Here is a 27380-nt window from a genome sequence, read left to right on the forward strand (position 1 = left end):
AAATTAGTGATTCTGTAAAAAATCATATTTTTAGAAGCAAAAGCTTATAATCATATTAATTTGCTAAAATCGTACTAAATACGACAAAATAGTAACGGATGTTCCAATCCCATCCTGTGCTTTCACATTTCCTATTACAAAGGAGGGTGTTTTTTTTTTCTCTTTTCTCCCTCTTTATATTTGGGGGAAGCTTCCTCTTATTTTTCTAGGCAATGCTATTCATCACCATGGGGAATGCCTATTCTAAGAAAGATCATCCCTTCAGAGAAAAAAAATAAGGACTTTTTCAGGAGTGGCTGCAAAAAGTAAGGAGTTATAAGGGCCCTTCCCTAGAGGGAAATAAAAAGTTAGGACTTTTTAAGGAGTTTGTAAGGATGTGCGAACCCTGAAAATTTAACAGGTACTAATAAGGTAATACCACATAATTAAAATTAAGCTCTAAATTCAATAAATTTCAGTTTCCAAAAAAATAAAGAGTCAAGTGTGCTTACTTGGGATGTTTCGTATTAATATGTTGGTTGCCCTGATGGTTGTTGAAGGTTACATTTAAAGATCATCAGGTTTGTTTGTTGTTGTGTTAACACAGTGTCTCACAAAGTGGGTGATGAAATGGTCCATGGGGGGTGATAGAAGATACAGTTCCTATGAGTTCACTTGAGTTGGGGGAGCGATGAGAAAAAAAATTTCTGAAGAAGGGGCGATGGAATAAAGATTTTGGGAAACTATGGGGTAAAACATTTTATGATAGTTTCAATAGCATAGAACATGTTTCAGTTGAGGGAAAAAGGTTTTCATGTGTTTTCCTAAAAAGTTATGAATTTTTTTAGTGAACTATATATATATATACAGTGCACCACAGTTATATTTAGACATAGAAGTTTCTCTGATTTAAGGCAATGTTAGTTAAGATCTGCCCAATAGAATGCCGGTTCAATATGTTTTTTTTAATCACCATTGTTAAGTACAACCCAGCTTGAGTATAAAAAAATCAAGTTTTTCTGAAAACTAGAGACACTGTCCCATGTTAGGCACATTATATTGAATTACAAATTAATTACATGGGAATGGTCATAGGTTATTTGCATCTGCTAGTTCAGATACGCAGCTGCTCCCAATCCGTATATTTATGAGAACTTGAGTAAAACTGGTGTGTTCTCATTTCCTGGTGTTGATGACAGTGATGAAGTTTCAATAAATGAGATAAAGAGATTTCTGAAACCTCTTAGTGCCCACCGAGATCACTAAACTTTTAATCTCTAGCTTTTCAAGCATTTCAATGTTTTGTTCTTTTTTTGATCATGTCAACCAAAGTCTCTACACACATTGTTTTTGTCAGTTTTTCACTTCCTAAGATAATTTGTTCTTTTCTTGAATGTGAGCTGAGACGTCTGATATTTTCTTACCAGAGAACTTGCGTTGTGATTTTGTAATGAAGGTTGTGACATTATTTTTTGATGAATTGATTTCTGAACTGTGTATTCAGTCCGATATAAAATATAAATAAAAATGCCACAACAGGCAAACTGCCTGATGAGGTGGCTGAAAAAATCATGCCTGTAAAAAAATATACATGTCAAATATACCCAAACTACAGTAACCCAATATAAAAGCATATATCACAAAAGAAGGAACTAATAATTAATACTATATAATACACTGCCCATAAAAAAGATTGTGGTTGTCTTAATTTGAGTATAGATAACTTCTTGATTTATCCCAATATGCTTATTGAACTTTATAAAAGTGTCAATCATGGTGAAATAGCTTACCCCTGGGGTTAAGCTATTCTATTTATTCACAACCCTATTTAGAGGAAAAACTCCCTGAGACACCACAGCCCAAAATTGTCCCTTACTAAATGACACCATTGTCCTCTCAGTCAAAGCAGTTGATTGATGGTGCATTAATAACTCATGATCCATTCTATCCATTCCATTCAAAATTTTAAACACTTTGATCATATCCTTCAACACCTGCATTCCTCCAATGTAAAAAAAACTCAGGAAATCAAGTCTTTCTTTATAGGCCTTAAAACCAATGCGTGCAAACCATCAAATCTTGTGTGCCAACAAGTGCACATGTAGCTCTTCTCTGCACCCCCTCAAACAAGTCTATGTCTCTCTGTAGATATGGTTTCTAAAACCTTACATCATACTCCAGAGCAGGACGAACTAAGCCAAAGAAATATGGAAGAATGAGAAGAGACCTTTTTAAAAATGAAACAGAGCATTCTATTTGCTTTTTTAACAACCGCTGAACAATGTTCAGAAAACCTAAGCCACTTGTCAATGAGAATTCCCAAGTCGGTGACCCTAGTTGCATCCGGGATAGTGACATCACTCAACTCATAAGAGAAACAGAGGTTTGTTCGAACCAAAATGAGCGACCATGCACTTGTCAATGCTAAATGTTATGCTCATTCATTAGCCCATGCTGCAATCATATTCCCGCAACTAACTTGGGACACGAAAACTATTTTCTTTTCTTTAGGTAATAAATGTACACCTAAGATTTTCAAATTAACAGTACAAAGAGCATAGACACCAGTCGCAATAGGGGTATTTTTTTTTAATTTTAAAGTTTTATTGTGTACTAGTAGTTACATTACCACACAGACATTTTCTTTCCCATAAGAAGTAGAACATCTCACACTGTATATCACCCAGTCTTAATATATTCAATAATATTTTTTTATACTTTCACCATTAAGTCCAGTTAATCAAGGTTCTGCTGTATAGTAGTAACAGATTTACGAAAAATAATCAGCTATATGCAGCGTGATTATAATTTGAAGTTTTGATTCCAAAACTATACAATAAGAACTACTAGTCAGAATGACTTGAAAATTTGCATGGATGCTCCTGAAGCAATGAAAATTTCTTTGGCAAAAGAAAAGAAAAATGTGCAAGTAGATGATGCTGTACTTGGACAGCAGGATAATAGCATTTTGTGTAACCACATCATTTTGGCATCTCAACAACATCAGTGTGTGGATAGTATAACTTTTATCAAGATGCACATTGCAATACCAGCTACTGAAGAATCATTTTCACAATAACACAATGAAATGACACCTGGCCGTCAGTTCACCTGACCTTAACCCTTGCAACATTTGACTTTGGGAATACCCCAAAATGTTATGTGCAGTGGTCGAATTGCAAGCATATCCACATCATGACCATGACATACTATGATCTATTGTAGAACAAGCATTTTTATGCTTTCACCTCATAGCCAGAATATAATGGACAACATATTTAACATTTCTTAAATAAGTTGTAGTTTTATTTGTTCAATTACTTCATTTTTGTAATGTTTCCATGAATTATGAAATCGTGCAATATTAATTTAGTTATCATTTTGCCCTGACTGGCTTTCATTTCCATTCTGCAAGCAAATTTTCCACGTGTTGGATGAGTACAGTTTCGTTAATTTTACATTTTTAAATATTTTTTTTCCCCTTTGCCATTTAAAATTCCACTGCTTCAGAAATATTCATGTAAATTTTGAAGTCCGTCTGATAATGATTTTTTTAAAGTGTTTTGAAATCAGAACTTTATTTATCACCTTGCATATCGTAAGTCATCGCTAATTAATCTGCATTATTTGTGCTTCATTAAATACATTATATTCACCTAATTTTATCACAGTTTTTGCAAAATAGTTTCCTAATTAAGCATACTGAAAGTAACTGGAGAAAAACCTTTATATTATATGGTTAATAATAGTATTAAGAATTTTCAAACACACAGTAATTCATTGAGCTAAAAAAAATAACTAAATTGCAAAAGTAGATTTTTGTTAACGAAAATTTCTAAGAAATATTTGTAGACTAATTAATATTGGAATAGTGATAATTAAATTAATAAACATTTTATTTTAATCAATTATTAGAAGTTTAAAAACAATAAAATTTCTGAAAAATTATTCAATGTTAATGCTATTTAAACCAAAAAAAAAATGTTTTAAACGAAATAAACCTGGTTTAAACTGGTGCCTGATTCTCGGATCAGGTGCAATGATACAATTCAATAATACTATTTAGAGGTAAAACAAGGTTTAGCTCCTGAATATAACTCTGAAACGTGACAGTGGATATGATTTTAAAAAAACTGGTTTTTACAAAATGTGCAAGTGAATTCACTCTGTTCTTGATGACAAAAGATACTCGAAATTTCATAGATTATTCCCCTTATATGGAAAAATACGTTAAAGATAATAAAAACTAAAAAAAACATTGAGCAAAACTAAAAAGTAAAGTATCTAGAAGGCCAGAAATAAAATTACCAATCCAGTGGGTGAGAAGACAAACTTCAAAGGATATTGCTTTGCAATAATATAATACCGCATTCGAGAGTTGGGTATTCCACAGTGAATAGGAGATAGAAGGAATTCTTGGTAGACATAGCCACATTCTGTCAATGTTTTGATGAGAATATCTTTTGCACAAGTATTCTCAAATCCTGATACATTTTCAAGGAAAAAATAGGGTGGTTTTCTTTCAAGCCTAAAATAAAAATCTGGTAGTATTATGACAGTTGTGTCATATCGAATGCATTTTTTTAACACTAAAATAATGTGTTTCAATAATTCTACTGTCTATCAATCAAATGTGAATAGAATAAACAAGATGTGATTATAAACACTAGTTTAAAAAATGAGATGTGTATATAATGAAACTGGCTTATCGAAAGTTTCAACCAGATCTAATTTTTGTGAGACTGCTCTTCTTTTAGACCCTGAGCTGTGCCTGGATGGACCCAGTCTTTTTGACGACACTCCCGCCCTTACCTAAGGGGCCCCGGTGCGTCTCAACAGTTTCAGACACGAAAAATATTAGCCCGATTTTATATATATGTGGGGGGGAAGGAATCGGCATGCATTTTTTGTACATATTCAAAATATACAAGAATGCTGCGAAATATCCATACAAAAAATGCTAAATACACAATTCAATAAATTAACACAAAAACTGGTGAAAATTCAGCACTGAAGGTAATTTTAAACTAATGAAAGAAAAAAAAATCCTGAAACCGAAAAAAATTTCTGTACTTGATGAATCAAAAATAACTGAAAGAAATAATTCCAGCATCAATAAAAATTCAGAAATTACAGGGGGGGGGGGGGATTTCAGAATTGTTCAAACTTCAGAATTAATGCAAGAAGTAATTTCAGAATTCATGAAAGCCTCCAATAGTTTACAGTGAGTGCGGGGGGGCCCACAAAGCACAGAGCGACCGCTCCTGTCGCACACTGTTAAGAGCGGCTCTCACTTTCACAGTGGAAATCATTTTTCTCATTTCTCTTTGACAGCCTCAACCGTTTTCTCCACTGAGGGCAAAGGAAAAATTGGGGAACAGGGGGAGGGGGTGATAGTAAGATGAAGAGGTGCTTGGCTAGTCAGTGAATATCCTGTTGTTTAAATTTTGTTGGCTGGGCTATGCCCTCACATCCCGTAGGCTGGTATTTCTGGCAGGCCCAAGTAGGAGGTGGATTTAAGGACCGGCGCACAACCTGGGCCACGTGAAACCCAAACATATTACACTTTTTTCTAATTTAAGGGGTCCAGTATTTACTTTTGCCGCATCTGCCCCCCCCCCCCCAAGCAAAACTTTTCACAGGCTCTTCTGTAGTTAATTTACAGCTTGAAAAACCCAAAAAAATTATGGTAAATGTTACAGGTCCGCTCCCATGTCAGTCCTTTCCTTGTGGGGTCAAATGCCAAACTTTGGAATTGGGCGTCAACATCTGCACAACAATTTTACCGAATTTAAGAGTTGAACTTGAAAATTATTGGCAACATTCCCAGTTTAAACGACAGCAGATGGTTTTTCTACAGTTAATTACACAAAAGAAAGAAAAAAAAATGTAATTTAAAAGTAAACTTACGCGGGGTAGAATCTAGTTCATCAATATGTCACAATGAAATCCTTTGAACTTTGGAAAAAAATTTTTCCTCACATAGGAGCGTTTCATTATTCCACAATAGTAGAGCAAATTTATGATTATTACTATCTGACATAAATAGTTCAATCTTACACGAATGGCAAGGAATGGTTCGATTCTGTACATGCAGCTGGTCATCCGACAGAGATGAGCGGGAAAAAAATTACACACCATAGGAAGTCCAGCAGTACAACAGAAACAATTTTTTTCCCGTTCATATGGTAGGTATAGTGCCTATCTATTCAAGGAACAGTCAGGGAAAACAGCCAGGCTGCACACTAAATAAGTATACTATCAGTGGCTAGTAAAGTGAGTAGTAAATGATAGCCTCACTATCAGTGAGTAGTAAAAAAAGACTGACAGCTAAAATATTGTTAATTGAACGCATGTGTTGAATGGGTCTGCAAAACGATTTTTTCCTCTCTCTATAGAAATATTTGGTTCCGAGGAGAAAAGGACGCTATCCATTTGCAATTCCCATATTTCCCGCGGGCATCAGTGCCGGCTTTGATTTTGAACAATACAACGCAAATCACACGAGTATATGAATACAAGAAATGTGGGAAGAAAATGACAACAACATTTGGTTAATGGTGTCTTTTTTTAAGCAAAATTCTGTTTTGTCAACCCTAGCGGATAATGAGCAAGCCAGACGTCTGGAAAAGTGTGCAGACTTCTGAAACATGAAATAGGGCCAGGCATCACCTTAAAATTCTGATTCTGGTTCTATTCATAGGTTCTCCGTGGGTGAGGGGGGTGGCTTTCACCGTTGGCAGTGCGGAAAAGTAATGAAAAAAAACACGCAAATTAAAATAAATATAGTGATTTAATTAAAATACTTTTTTTTCAATTACTTAAAAACATTTCCTTCACTTTTCCCTTGTACAACATGATGTATAATTTGTGTACGCGTTTATGTCCAGAAAAGAGATGCACGAGACATTTTTGTCTCAATTTTCATGGTGCATGCAATCAGTGTTTGATCTCGTTTATCAAATCATTTTTTCTTTCATGCAGAAGAATCATTGTTGAGATTTGTCTTCTGTAAATATAGAATGCTGAAATGATTATTCACATGCGTTCTGGAAGTAGCAGCGGATGGGTTTCCTGGTGTTTTCGACGATAACTTCATGGTCATTGCCGTACGCAAGGGGGGGGGGGGTTGGGGTTCTAACTTCCCTTGAGCCAAAATTGTAGTGTAATTTTGCAGGAAAAAACGTAAACCCAGTGCCGTCTTAACGCATGGGCCCACCCGGGCACCTCAAGGAAAGAGGGGCCTCACAAAAATGAGATCCGGTTGAAATTTTCTAGGATTTACCGGGTAGGGCCTCCAAAAAGCCACTTGGCCCGATGCCCATGATACTCTTAAGACGGCCCTGCGTAAACCCCCCCCCCCCCGAGAAAATTTTGCTTACGCCTATGTTCATGGTATTAATTAAAACATTGTGTATCTTTTCTTTTTATTTGCAGTCATTTATGTATTTTTTTTCTTCACAAATTCTCTCTCACACTGTCAGAAGTCATGAAAAATAGAAAAACAATCATCGAACCATTTCTCCTTGGTCTCTGAATCTCAATATATATATACAGCATCTCATTTTACTAGGATGGTTTTTTTAAATACATGTTTCTGTGTCTGTGTGTATTTGTTTATTTATACTTATGTTGAGCTTTGAATTTTAATTTTGGTAATAGCGCTGGAATAAACGATTCTGTAGTATGTTTTTTTTTTTTTTTTGTGGTATAAACTTCAGATAACAAAGCTATGTCTCATTACTGCATTTATTATTATTTTTTTGTTTCATTTTACAAGTTTTATTTTCTCAGCGACTTTTTTTTTTGTTTTTTTTAACTACATCGATGAGACTATTGACTGATGTTTTTATCCCTTTACACGGCATAATATCAATAAGCTTCCTTATGATTTTCAGCAATAAATGTGTATAAATTAATGAAAAAGTAATGGGTACAGTGCATAGTTTCCCAACCTTTTTTGTCCCACCGCCCCCAAAGCAATCTGACCCATGGGATCCTATGTTAAACCCGTAGCTTCTACCGCCGGAACATTCCATCGCCCCCAAGGGGGTGTTAACGCCCACGTTGGGAATCATTGATATAGTGTATGGGCGGAGATACGCCCCCCCCCCCCCCAGCGTTAAAGGTGGAGGATATTTATATAGGAATTGACATCATTATGAGCGTGCCCCCCCCCCCTCAGAATTCCAAGTCTATCTCCGCCTACGGTATAGAGCAGCTTTTTCAAGGTGTGCGTCGCTGTTTCTAGGGGCATCGCCAACCTTTATGTGAGGTCTCACAGCGAGCTTGAGATATTCATTTGTGCACCTATTTATGCTTTGAAGAAGTTACGGGAAAAGTTTATATGGGAAAATATCTATTAATCTATCTTGAAGAGCCCCTGGTGAATCATGAATTAGGCAAGGGAGCAGTGGTCGACAAAAGTTTGTGAACCATTGGTATAGGGAAAAGTATTTCACTGAGAGCGGGATTAACTTTACAAAATATTTTGCCTTGTCAATGCTAAAATAAGAAGGCGAGATATCTTGTCTCTCAGTGCCACTCAAAGGGTTTAGATTCAACTGAAATCAGCGATGAAACGCACTATCTCATGTCTATTGCTGTGACTACCGTTGTGGTATTCAGATTCTATGATGCTCATTTTATTCTCATTCTTAATGGATATACAGGGTGTATTGGACGTGAAATGACTAGCAAACAAAAGGAGCTATTTACAGCTATGCAACTCACAAGGAAAGGGTGTTTCTTCAAAAATTTTAATTTTAAAAAAAAAGCTCTTTCAGTACAATATTTGAGCTATGTTCAAATAGTGATTGGTATGATTGGTATTGCTGAGCAATACCATTCAAATGATTGGTATTGCTCTAGCAACACGAGCAAATATGTTCCGTCGTCCCTGCTTTGTAGTCACCACAAATGTAAATAGAACCATTCGGTTTATTTACAACAACTATAGGAGCTGCCCATTGACTTGTAGTACATGGCTTCCAGATGCCTGCAGAAGTGAGACAATCAATTTCTCTTGGCGACCCAAGAGCTTTGTATCCCCTGGTCCCAACTAAGGAACATGGAGCACCAGTATCTACTTGAAAAGGCATGTCATAGTTATTAACCATCAGTGAAATGAGTAATTTGTTATCTGTACAGTCCACGGCAGCATTCATAGTTTCTGTAATCTGGAAAGAGGTATTAGTGTGCTGATGTTTCCGATTTGGAGAATTTTTCTTCTGATTAGATTTTTTTCTTGAATAGCAAACGGAAGAAATATGGCCTACTTTCTTGCAAAAATTACAAGTTAGCCTCACGAAATTTGCACTCAAACCTTAGGTGTCTGCCGCCACAGCCATAACAGGTACCAGGTACATCACCAGGTTTTTCGAACACTGAATTTCACTTCTCTTGGAATTCTTTGACAGCTACTTTGAGTATGAATTTTTCATTTCCAGAACTACACATGGCGGAGAATTATTAAAAGTTGATGGACAATTAGGATTCACTTTCAGACTCCGCACTGTGTGCTGTGTAGCTTCAAAATTTTCTGCAATTTTGAGGACATCTTCAAGACTGGGGTTCGTATGCTGAAGAGCTGCAGAGCGAACTTGCTCATGAGGAGTATGAATAACTATGGCATCACGAATTAGAGACTCCACGAAAAATTGGGAACATTCATCTCGATTACACATGAATCTACAGTCCCTAGCGATTCCTCGTAAATCAGCGACCCATTCCGCATACGTCTGACCTGATTGCATATGACATCTGAGAAATTCACATCTAGCAGCAAGCACATGGGTTTTAAATTTGAAATAAGAAGTAAGTTTCTGTACAATATCCGCATACGAACAAGTTGCGACATCGGCTTCCGCGAACAGCTTTTAAAGTAATTCAAAAGTTTTGACACTGACCCATGACAAGAAATATGCACGTTTCTGCTCGTCTTTGGTGACGCCGTGGACTTCAAAATGCTGATTCAAACAGCACAGGTACGTGTTCCACCAGTCATGGATCCTATCTAAATGCAGAGATGCTTACCTTCGGTGATCCGGCTCGTCGTCCAAGAACTTGCTCCAGCAGTGCCTGTTGGTTTCGTTGCTGAGCTGCCAACCAATTTTCCATCCATTGCTGCTGTTGAAGTATTACCTGATGAATATCTGTGGCACTGGGATTAGTTTTTGCCATCGTTCGGAAAAGGATACAGACATTCAAACTTTACTCGTTGCCACATCTGTTGTATTTTCTCAAAGAGGTGGAGCAGTAAGCTGAATTAAATTGATCAGGCATATTGTAGAAAAATAACATACTTTAATGTGACAAAAAACTATTATATGAAATGAATTAAATGTGGTCATAGTCAGAGCGGCAAAACATCATGGCCGTGGAAGTCAAAAGGTAAACATCAACAGATGGACTGTAGCATCTCTTAACGGCTACCTCCTGTGATTCTTTCATCCACAGAGTAAGTCGTTAGCAAACAAAGAAAATACAGGCAATTGTCTAAATTAAATCATTTAGTATTTCACAATTATGCTATATTATGTTACTCTTGTTAAATAGATCAAATAAATATAGTTGAACACAACTGCCAAACTATAACATAAGGTCTCACCCAACCATGTCAGCAAGGGTCCCTCAGGCTAAGAGAATTTTGGAGAGCTCTCTGAGGAACTAGACGATATCAACGCAAGATCTTGATTCACCTGTCGGCACATCGATGACATGGCACACAAGACACTCGACTAATTTGACAGAAGACAACACAGACACTAGTGATATCTCATCACATGAAGAGGTCGAACATCGTAGCTCGTTGAATGAAGTTGCAACCACATCACTGTAGGATGTACCACTAACTACCCGGACCAGCCGGAGTAGCTCGAAACAGAACACTTGAAATATTAGTCGAGAATTATTAGGGTTATGGTGAGAGCTTCCTGCTCTACACTAAGAACTGCTTAGTTGATGAAGCGAGATGAACTGTAGAACGAATGAGAGAGAATGCCCTGCTGAAGCATCAGCCAGGAGTATATATAGTAGCGGAGAGTCGGTTTTGCGATGGACCAATCAGCATTCTGTTGTCCTTCGGCGCACGGAGAAAACTACGATGTCACTCGATGTATTTGCATGTTGTAGGGCGATTTGTAATCATCGGAAGAATATTATTTTTCTATGGGTGGCAACAGGCTCAACAAGATGGAGGAAGTTGATCAGGCTTCTCCCTTCGTTGACAAGGCTATGGCAGTTTCAGATCGTGGAATCGTGATGACAAAACGGAAGTCCGCGGGCACCTCCATTCGTGAGACAAGGTATATAGAAGCATTAATCACATTTCATACAATGTACATGTATATCATTACAGTATAAATATTGAAAAATAAACATAAACAAACATTATATCAATGAAAATCCGACTCGAACGGGTCCTCCCCCAGGGGATCACTCTGTATTAATGTTAATGTAAGGTTAACAGGAAAGGGATTAATGGGACATAAAGCCCTAGGGGCGATATGTTATAGGACAGCATTGACCACGGTTTTTAGTTCGCAGTTGTTGTAGTTTTCAAAACACATCCCACATCTTGATAATGATGAAAAAGAGCAACAAGCATCTACACCTTCACCTGGTAGATCTTTGAGATCAGAGCATAAGAGAAATTCAACTGTTGATATAAGGGGGTAAATGTAGGGTATCTGGCAACACCGGAGAAGAACAGTATTACAGAAGATGATGGCAACACCTTGGAAGAACATAGATCGTCAACAACCATGGAGGAAAGAATAACAGGAGGTGGCGCAACTAGCACGTCCATTGAGAAAGCATGGGGAATCTGGGTTGCCAGATGAAACCAATGATCGCTCTATAAAGGGACCAAGTAAACCCTAACAAACAGTGTCTTCCCATGCTTTCCTACCATTTGTAAAAATAACCGAAATTTCTTTTTTCATCATTTTAATTTTAAAAAATTCTGCCAAAGCATGTAACACCTCAGTGCTGAGAGAATGTTTAAAGACACTTCAACAAGAGATGTTTGAAGAAATTTGACTTTTTTTTTTTTGCGAAAAGAGCATTTTAATAAAAAACATTAACATATATAATGCCTTTCAGCTGTTTATTTCAAAATATTAGTCCAGGTAGAACAAAAACTCGAACACAGACAATTTTAAATTCAATTCAAAACTGGGTTTTTTGTCAAATTTTCGTACACATACCCCTTTAAAAGCAAAGTAACAGGATGGAACAAAATGAAGAGGAAAAAACAGCAAAAGTGATTATTTTCCTAAATACTAGAGGCCAGAGAGATGACTCATCGCAGCTCGTAAAAAAGTTGCTTTTTTTTCTCAATACTATATCCACATAGCGGAAGGTTCGGATGGGTGGCATATATTTCAGTAATACATGTTCAAGAATATGGGAGTGGAACGTTAGAAGGGTGATGAAATTTTTAATGCTTACAGGTAGCAAAACCACAAATACAGTGGCGGAGGACACTCGAGCACCTCCAGTACTTTGAGGCATGAGGCCGAGCACCCCTGGCCTAAGCTTAGATTTTATTCTGAAATCAAAATATTCTCCTACATAAGGGGAAACGAAAGTGTTTTAAGGCTTATGGGTGCTCTGTTGAAAACTTTATTTATGAAATTTTCATTTCTGAATTTATCCTGCAGGTTGCAGTTGGGGGGGGGGGGGGGGAAACAAGTAGGTCTGGTGCCCCAGGCACTGGACCAGAAGTGGCTTCAAATTCCCTTTTAACTGCTTGTTCTACGTACATGACAATGGGTGTCAAAATGCCAGTTTTTCCCGGCTAACAAATTATCTAGTTGCGGCCCTGGCGCTCTCGACATGTCACCCCCCTATCCTGGAGCAGGATCTGTGCGCTGAGTGAGATCTTTGGCAGGGGCCTCCCAAACCAATCTTTTCACAAGGGCCTCAATAATGAATTTATGGCATGACAATGACATGAAAAAAATTAATCATCTCAGGGCCGGAGTCCTGGAAGTATCAGAAGGCAGGGCCGTAACTAGAGGGGGCAACTGCCCCAAGTGCCAAAATTTAGGGGGCAGCAGTTTCAGGTGGAAACAAAGAACACCATTACAAAATTAATCAAATTTCAAAGTTGTGGGGGGTGGCAAAAAAATGCTGTTTGCCCCGAGCGGCAAAAATCCTAGCTACGGCCCTGTCAGAAGGTACTCGAATACCTCAGAATTGATTCAGAAATCAAAATTCCTCATGTAAATCGTAAGACGAGTGCCCATGGACCTGAAACACATTCAAAATGCCCCGGATCTATCATAATGATGAACAAAACAAAAAGCCAAAACATAGTCAAAAGAAAAAAATTATGAAAATTGCACTTTTTATTGGCGCTTCATATTATTTTAATTAATCATATTCCCATAGACATTAACGGGATACATCGAATTTTCAAAATAAATTGAAGGCACTGAACTAAAAACTTACGACAAGTTGCGAGTGGTGAGAAATGATCTTCCCCTTTCAAAAATAAATTAAAAATATAAAAACCCCTTATACAAGGATAAAGTTTTATTTTTCCCCATTATTGGATCATGTAGATTACCTGAAGACGCATTAAACAGTCATGGTGCTTAAATTTATTTAGTTATTAATATTTTAAAAGAATTTGATCTGGCAAAACACATGTTAAGTATAGGCGAAAAGAGCGGTTTTCCTGGCTTACTTTGTCAGCCCTTAGGGTTGCCACAACAGCTTCAATTTTCATGCCTGATGTCACCTCCAGGGGATTATAACCTCCTTGTCAACAACCAGAGCGGACACACAATCCCGTTCTCCAAGAACATCACCATTTTGTATTTTAGTATTGAATTAATTATGTAATATTGTTTAATAAAACGAATATCCACAAACTACTGCACCAAAAATTCTGAAATTTTGTAGGAATATTCACACGTCTTAGTAAAATGAATCTTGAACTTTGATATCTCATCATTCATTAGAATTTTATGAATTTCTAAAAAAATGTATAAATTTCAAAAATATGAAAAAAAATTCAACATTTTTTAAGAAATACTTCCCATGGGTAAATTTCTAGATTTGAAGTTTATTTTACTAACACACATGGTGAGTAAATATTTCTGCGAAATTTCAGAATTTTTGAGGCAGTTATTTTTTATTTTTTTAATCTCATGGGGATGAACTCAAATCTGCAACCTGATATAATCACATAAAAATTTCAGAAATGCAACATACACATGGGAAGAACTGGTTTCTGCTTTCTCAATTTTCTCTTTGGGATAGTAACATATTAATACGTTCAAAAATGTCAAGTTGAACGTCTGGTGTATATTCTGTGAATTTGGCATGATTATGAAGTGACGTCATAACTCCTCAATTTTCAAAGTGCTACAACTTATTCATTTTTTGTCAAATAAAAAAGTGAAAGAATTTTTCCATATTAGTTTTCCACAAGGATTTACGTGTGTAATTATTGGGCGGTCAATAATTACCACCCTGGTATGTACAGGGTGTATAGATAACAGGGATTATGGTATTTTACTGGCAAACCATCGATCCCAGAGATTATTAGAAAATGTATCCAATAATGTGTAGTACTCAATTAGAAAAAGTATTCAAATAATGTGCAGTACTAAGATATGTTATTCATGTTGCAAGGGGATGCGTATAGTTATTTAAATAAAAATGTAAAATTTTTATACAGTCCAGTGATCGTGTACCCGAAACCCAATCAGAAAATTGTTGCCCTGCCTCTTCTGATGCAAAAAAAAAAAAAAATCTTTCGAAATGAAATATTCATTGAGATATTTGAATTCAAAAAATGCTTTTGATGGCATTCTACTGGCGAACTGTATCCAAATAACGTGCAGTACACAGATATATCATTATTGTTGCAAGGGGATGTATAGTTATGGAAATAGAAATACTAACTCCCCCATCCTGCTCAAGAACCCAATTACAAAGGTGTTGCCCTGTCTCTCCAGATGCTAACTAAAGAATTCCATGTTTCTAAGTACAATATTCACCGAGATATTCAAATTCTAATAAAAGAGGAAAGCTGGGAATTTTAACGTTTCATTGAGGGGAGATTTTTTCAGTACAAAGTTCAAAATTGTCCAAAGTATGAACACTTGACTGTATTTAGATAAATATAAAATTAATATACAGGGTGCAAAGATAACAGGGCATGTGGCATTTTACTGACAAACCATTGGTACTAAAGACATACATCCAATTAGGAAAAGCATCCAAATAACATCTAGTACTCAGATGTATAATTCATGTTGCAAGGGAGTCTATAGTTATTAAAATAAAAATGCTTGTTTATACAGACACCCTGTGCTCAAGAACCCAGTTAAAAAGTTTTTGTTCTGTCTCTCCTGATGCCAACTGAAAAAGTTCCACGTTTCTAAGTGTAATATTCGCTGACATATTTGAATTAAAAAAATGGAGGAAAGTTGTGAAAAACAGCATTAAATGCATATGGGTAAACCGTTTACAATGTTTTAATGTTTTTTACCAACTTTTGTCTGGTTTTCGAATTTCATTATCTCAGTGACTATTACACTTACAAACGTGGAATTTTTTTAGTTGGCACCAGGAGAGACTGAGCAACAACTTTGTAATTCGGTTTTTTGAGCACAGGGTGTCACTATGAAAAGTTAACATCTTTATTTTAATTACTATACAACCTCTTGCAACATGAATGACATTTCTGAGTACTACACGTTATTTGAATACATTTTTTAATTGGAAGTATACCTCTAGGATCAACGGCTTACCAGTAAAATGCCATACGCCCTGTTACCAATGCTCCCTGCATAGGCGTATGCAGAAATTTCTTGAGGGGGGTTTTCAGATTTTTTTCCTTTTGGGGGGTTTACGTTTTTCCTGCAAAATAACACTATAATCTTGGCTCAAGGGGGGTTAGAACCCCAACCCCCCCTTTCGTGTAAGCCAATGGCTCCCTGTATATATATGCACACAGACCCTTTTTCAGAACCTGTAAGCACAAATTTCTCACTTTAGATATTTTTTTCACCTTAGGGAGTTCAGCCGTGTCTTCAAGGGTTATGTTTATGTTATCATTGAAGTGAGGGTGGAACACACTGAAGTTAAAAAAACATCTATATACAGTGAAAAAACAACCCCCCCCCCCCCATTTGTGAGTACTGGATCTGAAAGGGTATATATGCTCATGCTTTTTTTAAGAACTAGAACCTAGGAACTCAGACTACTTAAGATTCCTTCCTTAAGAAACTTTGTGAAATTGCAAGTAGTCCCTGAATAAGTAGAGTTGAGTGCTTGAATAATTCATGAATATTCAATACAACCATTCCCTGCATAGAGATTTTTGGGCCATATATATGGATTTCTGCCAACCATAGATCCTGTTAATACAATGTTTTCTCAGTATCAGGACTCCTGTGGGCACCAACGGCAAACTGCATAAAGTATACAGTAGATAGCTCTAAAAATGTCCTATGAACTACTCCTGTTACTCCATTATTATAATGGAGTTACAGGAGTAGTTCATAGGACATTTTTATTATCTACACAAAAAGAGCTATCTCTATCATTTTAATTAACTAACGTAACTGGAAGTAAAATTTTAATGACAATTAAAAAATGTTTGATTTATGTATAATTGTTTCAATGGTCTGGAGTTCTTTGGATTTTTCAATAATAGACAAGCATTCAAGTGAAAATAAACATGTTGGGTCATATTGACCTGAACATTATAAGAGCATAGGATAAATTCAAACAGTACAGCAGGGTTAAAACAGGTGGGCACGCAAGGTGAAAATGCATCTGCACACACAAATCTCACTAAATACACTATTGGTGCTGCTTATTATAGATTGCCTTACTACAGACAGAACAAATAATCACAGGTGAAATAAAAATTTGAGATAATGTTGTTTATGAGTGACCAAATCATCATAAGGTTGCTATTCTGAATCACTTTTCTGTCATTTCCCTTCAATGAATTAATAGTTTTCCCTGCATTGGTGGCAATACACTAGGCCTCTATCACGATAAAAATGAGAACTTGTTATCAAACACAAAATTTGCTTTTACTTAACCATTAGGGTTCCTTTTTTGAATCATTCTTGAAATGGGTTGGTGTTATCATTGCAGATCCAGTATTGCCCTTACTAGCGGTAGGGACTAATACAAAAACTACCAGTTCCCTTTGCAGGACAAATTTCACAAATTCCTTATATTTTCCCATGTCTTGATATTACATGCTTCTTATTTTTTGCTCTATCATCATACTCTGTTGCCAGCATGAATCATAAGCTCTTCACTGTATTTCTTTAAATTAGGCCCAAATGTTGCCAAAAGCAACACTGTTAATATGTCAATTTGATCATTGACCCTTTTGCCATCTCATAAAATGTCTTCTCTCAAACTTTTCTATTCTGTCACACACACATACACAAATTTCTTGTTAAGCCATATTTAGTAGCTAAAGATAACCATGATTTCAAATGAATAAAATACTGTCAGAAACTTGAAAGATCTGATTTTTTTTTAAATTAGAGAATATTTCCTGTAGATCTGTAGTTGAGTTGGTAATTCATAGAAACTACAGACAATCTGTAGCAGTTGGCAACTCTACTTAAGTCATATATGGTCGGTTTAGAAAAAAAATTTAAATATATTTCATTAGTTATCTTACTCACGTTTTAAAAACATCAAGTAGATGAAGGAAGGACTGACTTCTTGCATCTTTAATATCTAATTTAAGGCCTGACCTGCAAAAAAATTGTGTTTTAAAAATGTTAAAAACAAACCTCTCTCTCTCAAATGAACACATAAAATTGAAATAAAAATTGCAGAAAAATTATTCTTGAACAATTGAAGGGCTGTTATTTTGGAGAATCAGGGTTGGTAAAAATACCGTTAAAAAAAACAAAAAAATGTTTTTTTTGGTTTTTATATCATTTACATTGAAAACAATAAAATTTCTGGTAAATCATTTAAATTAAGGTAAGTCATGATAATAAATTTAATTAATTATTTTAAGTAATTAAATACTTTATTAATGTAATTAACACTATTACCATATTAATTAATCTATAAATATTTTACATTTTAATAAAAACCAACTTTTGCATTTAATTATTTTATAGTTTAACTCGAGGAATTATTTAGAGTTTAAAAATTCTTAATTTTATTAAGCCTATAATAAAGATGTTTTCTCCCGTTACTTTCAGTATGCTTAATTATGAAGGCTATTTTGCAAAAACTGTGATAAAAACTAGGTAAATAAAATGTGTTTAATGCAGCATAATTAAAACAGATTAATTAGTGATGATTTATGATATACAGGGCGATTATATATAACTAAAGTTCTGAGTTCAAAACACTCTAAAATAAAACCACTGGTCAGAATGACATGAAAATTTGCATGAATATTCTTGAAGCAATGAAATTTTGTATGTTAAATGGGAAAAAATATGTTAAAATGTAAAATAGAAGACACTGTACTCATCGAAGACGTGCGAAATTGGCTCAAAGAATGGAAACAATAGCCAGACAGGGCAAAATTATAAATTTCCATCACTTAATTAACATTGCACCATTTCATAATTTATGGAAATTATGAAAATTATAATTTTCTATCACTTAATTAACATCGCACCATTTCATAATTTATTTTCACAAAAATGAAGTCATTTAAACAAACAACTGCAACTTATATATAGAATGTAGAATTATAATATAATATAGAATTACTGAGAAATATTAAATATGTTGTCCACCGTGTTCTGACTGTGAGGTGAAAGCACAAAAAGGCTTGTTCAACAACACACAGATCAGAGTATGTCATGCTAATGATGTGGATGTGCTTTCAATTCAACAAAGTTTGCAATCTAACCACTGCACATAACATGTTGAGGTATCCACAAAGCCAAAAATTGCAAGGGTTATAGTAGCGTTCAAGTGTTGTGTCATCCTGTAATTGTCAAAATGGTTCTTCAGCAGCTGTTTTGCTGGTGTTGCAATGTGCATCTTGATAAAAGTTGTGCTATCTCCCAGGGCTGGACAAATGAAAAAAAACTAGCCAAATTTTCTAGGAGTGAAGTATGTTTTTTCATAGGAGGGAAGCAGTCCTAATTAATGTTTTTTTTTACTTTTCCGGGACTTTATAACCCATTCCCATATTGGAAGGAGACATCATTACGAAATCAAAAAAAATTGCGTCTTACTTACACTTCATTTTAGCAATGATGCATATAAAATTTTAGGAGACAAAACTGATTTTTTAGTCGCCATGGCAACCTGGAATTTGTCCGTCCCTGCTATCCACACATTGATGCCGTTAAGTGCTGAAATGATGTGGTTCCACAAAATAGATTATACCGCTGTCGAAGTACAGCATCATCTACTTGTATATTTATATATGTCTGTATATATATTTTTTTTTTCGCCAAAGAAAATTCCATTGCTTTAGGAGTTTCCATGCAAATATTTAAACATTCTGACCAGTGGTCCTTATTGCCTAGTTTAAGAATCAGAATTTTAATTATAATTACCCCGTTATAGCCGATTATTTTTTGTAAATCCCTTATTACTGTACATTAGAGCCTTTATTAACTGGGGATAATTGTAAAAGTATAAAAAAACTATTGAATATTAAACCTGGTGGTGATATACACAGTATGAGATGTGTTGCTTCTTACGAAAATAAAATGAAAATGTCTGTGAGGCAATGTAACTACTAGTACACTGGTTTTTGTCTTTTAGGGGCAGCTGGTGTTTTTTTGAATTATAAGACCACCTGCCCTTAGCATGATAGTGAAGTCACTAGTGTAGCTGCTTCTTTGTGAAGGAAAGAAACAAACGCCACTGAGATAATACACCACCACCATATACAAGGGGTGATCAAATGAAAAGGTACGAAACGACGTAAAAACGTAACAGTTAAATATTGCATATTCCGCCATGGGAGAACGTAGCGAGACATCTCGGGATGCGATTGGAGTCTCTGACTGGGATCGGAGCATGCGCGGGCGCCCGCATGCACAGGAGAGAGCAGAGGCTCTTATCAAAAGCGGCGTCCAAATGATGCGGCAGTCCGTATGAGGACAAGATGGCGTTCGTGTTGCAAGTCTCTGACAAGTCTGTCAGAAAATGAAGTGCCCATTTTCGTGCAGACCGTGAGAGTGTGGGTGATGACCCGAGACCAGGCCAGGCAAACACTGTCATCACGAGCGATCTCATCGACAAGGTGGACGACCTAGTGAGAAGTGATCGGCGTGTCACATTGCGAATGTTGGCGGTGAAGGTGGATGTCAGCTATGGAACCGTGTGGACAATTGTTCACGACAGGTTACGATATAGGAAGGTGTGTGCCACTTGGGTTCCGAAGCAGCTCACCGACCTGCAAAAGGAACTGCGGATGGGGCTAGCACTGCAACATCTGTTTCGGTATCAGGAAGACCCCGCTTTCATGGAGCGGATCGTCACAGGTGATAAGACCTGGTGCCATCACTACGAGCCAGAGACAAAGCGGGACAGCATGCAGTGGAAGCATGCGTCGTCACCTCCCCCTAAAAAGTTCAAAGCCGTGCCGTCAGCAGGCAAGGTGTTGCTCACCGTCTTTTTTGACGTTCAAGGTCCGCTACTTGTGGAATTCCTCAAGCACAGAAAAACCATTAACTTCGATGTGTACTGTGAGACACTCCGACGCCTATGCAGGTCCATCAAGAACAAAAGACTGGGGCTGCTCACGAAGGGTGTGGTTCTGCTCCATGATAACGCGCGTCCACACGTCTCCAAAGTCACACACATGGAACTGGCCAAGTTCAAGTGGGAGCCATTGGACCATCCGCTCTACAGTCCGGACATGTCGCCCTGCGATTTCCATGTGTTTGGTCCACTGAAGAAACACCTGAAAGGGAAGCGCTTCAACTCGGACGACGTACTCAAGGACGCTGTGAAGGACTGGGTCTCGTCACGGCCACAGGAATTCTGGGAACAAGGAATCCTGCGGCTTGTTCATCAGTGGGATCATTGTGCTCAGGCCTATGGTGTATATTTTGAATAAAGTCTACATTTGTACCCACCGTGTCGTTTCGTACCTTTTCATTTGATCACCCCTTATATTTAGATGTATGATGCAATCCTCATTCATGAATTTGCTTAAGATAGAGCATCAGAATATAGCCCAAAGTTAGAAAATGTAGTAAGAATGAGAAATTTTGATACAGTTTATAACTTTGAGTAACTAAGCTACTTTTTATATATTCAGGCCACTTTTATAAGATTTTTGAAAAAATCCACTTATATCATTTTATACCATTTAAAGATATACTATCAGAATGTACCTGAAGAATAGAAAATGTGGTAAGAACAAACTATTTTGGCTAATGAACCAATATGATATTCTTCAAGGGAAAAAAATGTTGGCCACTTTTATTTGATTTTTTGAAAAAAACCCAACCGGTTTTTTCAAAACCACTTCGTTAAAACCAACGTGGTTTAAACCAAACAACCCTGTGGGGAACTCCATGCATTTTTCTAAAAAGGTCAAGCCATCTCTGATGGGTGGCTATATTTCAAAACAAAAAAAAACAACCCTGTTCTCTGAAACCTGCTTTCTTGAGAACATTTTAACACCAGAGCATTTTTTATTGCACTCGCTTTGCATCATTTCTTTTCTGAATTGAAAAATTTCTTGTGACTTTTAATCATTTTCCCTACGAAGCAAAAATTTTCAAATCAATTATTAAATATTGAGAAGTTTTACAACCGATTTACCTAGAATGTCCAATAGTGTCACTTCGACACCAGAGAATTTGGAATGCATTCTGTTTGCGTGCATTTTTAGCTTTCATTGTATGACTTTTGGTCGACCTTGTCTTGTTGAAACTTGTCTGTCACACCCATTGCTCCCTATATAGTTTTGTCATAGATGAACTGTTCTTTCTTTTATTGGCTGTTCTAACATGGTATTTCTTTACCTCCCTCGTTGCATTTGTCACAAATTAGAGTTGTTTCTGAGTCTTGCAAAATTGCAGCACAAAAGAAATTGCACATTTGCTGAGAGATTGATCTGAAAATGAATCTGATGGTGGTGAATTATCTACCTCCGATATAGATTCTGATAGTGAAGTATTTTCCAAACCAATGAATCCGACAAAAGTTATATCTATATTGATAATGTCCCAAGTAAGTCAGATTTATATGTATCTTGTGATGGAACTGAGTGGAAAGAAGTTGATGTGGATTTGAATTTGAGTAGTAGATGTCTTGTAAGAAATATTTTACGGGGAAAAAGTGGTCTGGCAAGTTATGCTAAGCGAAATATCTCTGAGTCTGTCATGAGTTCATGGCTACTTTTTATTGATCAATTTATATTAGATCACATAAAGAAATGTACAGAAACTGAAGCAAGACGGATTCTTCAAGATGAAAATTTGTCTTTATCTGCTGATGAACTGTGTGCTTTCTTTTCTATACTATATGCTCGTTGAGTAAATGATGCTAAAAACATCAAATTACAATCTCTTTGGTCCACCTCAAGGGACTTGAACTTTTGCGAAGAAACTTAGTGGAAATAGATTGAGAAATTTCTTTGTTTTTAAGGTTTGATATAAAACTGACACAATCTCAACAGCTTCAACAAAATAACTTTGCAATGATTTCTGAAGTTTGGAGCAGATTTGTCGAAAAATGTAGTAGAAATTATAAGCCTGGAGAGAATATATACATTGACAAACAATTATTTCCCAGCAAGACGCGCTGCTCTTTTACGCAGTTCAAGATAAGCCTTTTTTTAACAAAAGTACTCAAACACACACAAGCATAGGCACTACACTGACAGTTTACCAAGGGCAAAAAAGCAAAAATAAATAAATAAAATACTTATATAGAGTACTTTGCACACAAGTGTTTTTGTCAACAATAATGAAAAAAAGACCATTGAAATTGTCCAGTTTTACAACGAAACTAAATGTGTAGACATTTTCGATCAAATGGCATGAAAATACTCATTCAAAGCTGGTTCCAGACGATGGCCTGTACATAAATTTTTTAGTATTTTAAGACATTGCCACCATAAATTCTTGGATTATAGACAACAAATTTCAAGGAAATATTTACTTGCAGAATCTGGCAAATGAACTGCGCTCAAGTTACATTGAACAGAAAAAAAAACCCAGTGAAGTTAAAATTCTCAGCCTAAACTAATCTTGGAGCCTTTCCCAAAACTCAGAAAATGTGAGGTGAAAAAAATGCAAAGGAAATGTGACAAATAAAGCCTGTAATTCTTGTAAAAAGATCATTTGTGGAAGATATAGCAGTAAGATTGTCCACTATTGTGTAGATTAAAATAGGTATGAATGTAATTAACAAATTTATTTGTCAATGTCATTTGTCAATTTAGATAAAGTCTCTTCAATATCACGATTGCTTTTACCAAAAACAATATCATCCAAATAAAGTAATAATACTATTTTGCCACTACAAGTTGTATACACAATTACACTAATTCAATTTTTTAAACTTCAATTTTTCTAAAGCACTGTGAATCTTGAAAAACCATTCTTGACCACAATGTTACAAACCTTATATAGCTTTATTCAACTTGTGACAAATAAAGCCTGTAATTCTTTTAAAAAGATCGTTTGTGGAAGATGTAGCAGTAAGATTGTCCACTATTGTGTGGATTACAAATAGGTATGAATGTAATTAATAAATTTATTTGTCAATGTCATGTAATCTTTTTAACATACCGTACTACTAGCGAAAACTATTTGATTATTAATAGTTTTCATCCTTTTCCCCCTATCCATCCAGATAATCTATGTATATTATAATTTTAAAAGTTTTAAAGTATTTTTCAAAGAAAAGATTCATCTTTTTTCTGAAATTCCATATTTGCAAATCATCTATCGATGGTCATAATAATTTTGTTTCATAAATAATTTTTTTTTAAAAAGTTATTTAAATAATAGAATTAGTGTGCTTCAAACTTGAAATTTATGTCACTCTTATACCCGGTGTCAAAATGACACCAGCAGCTGTTCTAGGGTAACTGAAATGTTGGCTGTTCTAGTGTTAAATAAAGACAAAAAAAAATTGGCTAAGGAAATTAAGAGTTGGAAAATAAATCTAACTTTTATGTATAATATTTAGCTGAGAACACATTAAAGTATGGTATTGCAGGTAATTCAGTGAAACCTCTCTAATAGCCATATGCATAGACAGGGGTTAAACACCAATCCAAGCTTAAAGGAAGGTTTATTTTCAAAAAAGGTATTCTTCACACAATGGCCCGATTCAGAAACTGCTTTTCACAGCTGAATCTGAATTAATGAAGTCAATGGAACAAAAGAAAATGCGAGCAAAACACAGGAAAGCATGGCCATAAATGGTCATGCTTTCCTATGTAAATATGTTTTATATTGATGTTCTCTACCTTCCTCTCAAAGTTTACACACCAAGTTTTTAGACACCTTGTATAACCCCAAGTCATTTCCAAAAAAAGTGTACAAAACATGTCTGGCACTTACTGATTTTTTTTTTTTATACAAAACTTCAGAGCATTCTAGGTAGTAAATGTATAGTGAATTCCCAAAATAAAAACATTTCACAAGAAATCAATTTTAATCGCTAGCAACATAAAGTAATTGAGCTATTCAACATATACATATCGAAAGCCCAGTTCAAAAAGGCAACAACTCCGAACATTGCATTTTTGAATTATGCGCACCATAAGAATGGTGTAAATTGGCTCTACACATATTGCAAAACCGGAACAACTCCCAACTCTGCTTAGACACTCCCTAATGTAGTTGAATCCGAGTTGATTCCCATTCAGTTCCATACAAAGTGAATCTTTAAAATGCAGATATCTCAAAACATAGAATTTCAAGTTGTCTTTTTGAACTAGGAAGTTGATATAATAGAGGGTGATTCAAAAGTAATCATCGTGTTTAAAAAAAATACAACTTGAAACATATAAATTGTACCATTTAATAGTAAACAGGGCATGAAAAAGCAAAGTTTGAATTTTTATTTCCACACATTCAATATTTCAAAAGGGTTTTGTGTTTTGGAATATGTGACATCTTCATTGCTTGTTTCAATGCAACGAGTGTACCAAAGAAAATACGGAGCACAGTCGCTGTCTTATATAAGCCTTCAAGATCTCCTGATCTTTTACTGTTTGTGACTTTTTCCGTTGGGATTTCATTAAAGATGCTGTGCACGTGGTTCCACAGCCAGCCATTTTGAATAAGCTCAAGAATGAACATCAATAGTCTACTGCAGGGTTGTTCAGTTTAAACCTTGGTTTTAACAAAGTGTTTTTTTTTTCCAAAAATCAAATAAAAGTGGCCTAAATATAATTTTTTTCCTTGAAAAATATCGTATTGTTTCATTATTAGTCAAAATTTTTCATTCTTACCACGTTTTATATTCTTGGGGATATTCTGGTGGTATAAGTGGTTTTTTTCAAAAAGTCTCATAATGTATAAATTTTTTTCATATAAAGTATCTTAGTTATTTAAAGTGATATACAGAAGCCAAAATTTCTCATTCTTACCACATTTTCTAACTTTTGGCTACATTCTAATGATATTTAGCAAATTCATGAATAAGGATTGCATTACACATCTAGATGTAGTGTTTTTTTTTTTTATTCACAGGGTTATTTTTTTTTTCCTTCACAAAGAAGCAGCAACAGTAGTGACACCATCATGCTAGGGGCAGGTGGTCCTATAATCCAATGAAGACACCAGCTGTCCTTAAAGGACAAAGACTAATGCACTAGTAGTTACATTACCTCACATACATTTCCATTTTCTTTCCCATAAGAAGTAGCATATCTCCTACTGTATGTCTCTGTCTTAATATTCAATAGTTGTTTTTTTTATACTTTCACCCTTAATCCCAGTTAATGAAGGTTCTACTGTATAGTAGTAACAGATTTACGAAAAATAATCAGCTATACACAGGGTGATTATGATTTGAAGTTTCGATTCCAAAACTATACAATAAAGAACTACAGGTCAGAATGACTTGAAAATTTGCATGGATACACCTGAAGCAATGAAAATTTCTTTGGCAAAAGAAAAAAAGTGCAAAATATGCAAGTAGATGATGCTGTACTTGGCCAGCAGGATAATACCATTTTGTGTAACCACATCACATTTCTGCACTTCAAGAACATCAGTATGTGGATAGCACAAATTTTATCAAGATGCACATTGCAACACCAGCAAAACAGCTGCTGAAGAACCATTTTGACAATTACAGGATGACACGACACTTAAACGCTACTATAACCCTTGCAATTTTTGGCTTTGGGGATACCTCAGAATGTTATGAACAGTGGTCGAATTGCAAATTCTGGTGAATTGCAAGCACATCCACATCATGACCATGGCATACTCTGATCTGTTGTTGAACAAGCATTTTTGTGCTCTCACCTCATAGCCAGAACACAGTGGACAACATATTTAACATTTGAGTTGTAGTTTTATTTATTCAATTACTTCATTTTTGTAATGTTTCCATGAATTATGAAATCGTGCAATATTAATTTAGTTATCATTTTGCCCTGACTGGCTTTCATTTCCATTCTGCAAGCAAATTTTCCACGTGTTGGATGAGTACAGTGTCGTTAATTTTACATTTTTAAATATTTTTTTTCCCCTTTGCATTTAAAATTCCACTGCTTCAGAAATATTCATGTAAATTTTGAAGTCCTTCTGATAATGATTTTTTTAAAGTGTTTTGAAATCAGAACTTTAGTTATCACCTTGTATATCGTAAGTCATCGCTAATTAATCTGCATTATTTGTGCTTCATTAAATACATTATATTCACCTAATTTTATCACAGTTTTTGCAAAATAGTTTCCTAATTAAGCATACTGAAAGTAACTGGAGAAAAACCTTCATATTATATGGTTAATAATAACATTAAGAATTTTCAAACAGAACATTGAGTTAAGCAAAAAAATAACTAAATTGCAAAAGTGGATTTTTGTTAAAATGTAAGAAATATTTGTAGATTAATTAATATGGGAATAGTGTTACTTACATTAATAAACATTGTGTCATCTACAAAACAGTGTCCAATCATTCTGACCAAAAAGCTCTCCAACACAACCTTGACATAATTTCCGAATGGTGCTCAACCTGGAATTTGCTCCTCAACTCCTCAAAAACTGTTATTATGAAAGTTACCCGTAAAAGAATTCCTCATGATTTTTCTTACTCGATAAACAGTTCCTTGATCTCTGAGGTTTCCCATTATAAATACCTGGGCATAATAATCTCCTCCGATCTGCGCTAGAATTGTCACGATTATATTTTTAATAAATGTCTCCAAAAACTCTTTCTCCTTCGTCGTAATCTGAAAAACTACACCAGTCATACACAAGG

The 27380-nt window shown here is 35.5% G+C and overlaps 1 protein-coding gene across 4 annotated transcripts in view; it reads right to left on the reverse strand.

The window, feature by feature from the left end:
- Mt2 (tRNA (cytosine(38)-C(5))-methyltransferase) overlaps positions 1-27380 on the reverse strand; it is a 244870-nt gene that overhangs the window by 156381 nt on the left and 61109 nt on the right. For all 4 annotated transcript variants that reach the window (XM_089239441.1, XM_089239439.1, XM_089239442.1 and 1 more), the window contains exons 4-5: positions 17661-17732; positions 4288-4507 (exon numbers count right to left, since the gene is read on the reverse strand). In XM_089239441.1, coding sequence (XP_089095567.1) covers positions 4288-4507; positions 17661-17732 — 292 coding nt within the window. The remainder of the gene's footprint in view (positions 1-4287; positions 4508-17660; positions 17733-27380) is intronic.

Source organism: Pholcus phalangioides, unplaced genomic scaffold, assembly GCF_987345545.1.
Source record: "Pholcus phalangioides strain wild (caught in Gottingen) unplaced genomic scaffold, Ppha-v1.0 ptg000011l_1, whole genome shotgun sequence".
NCBI lineage: Eukaryota > Metazoa > Arthropoda > Arachnida > Araneae > Pholcidae > Pholcus > Pholcus phalangioides.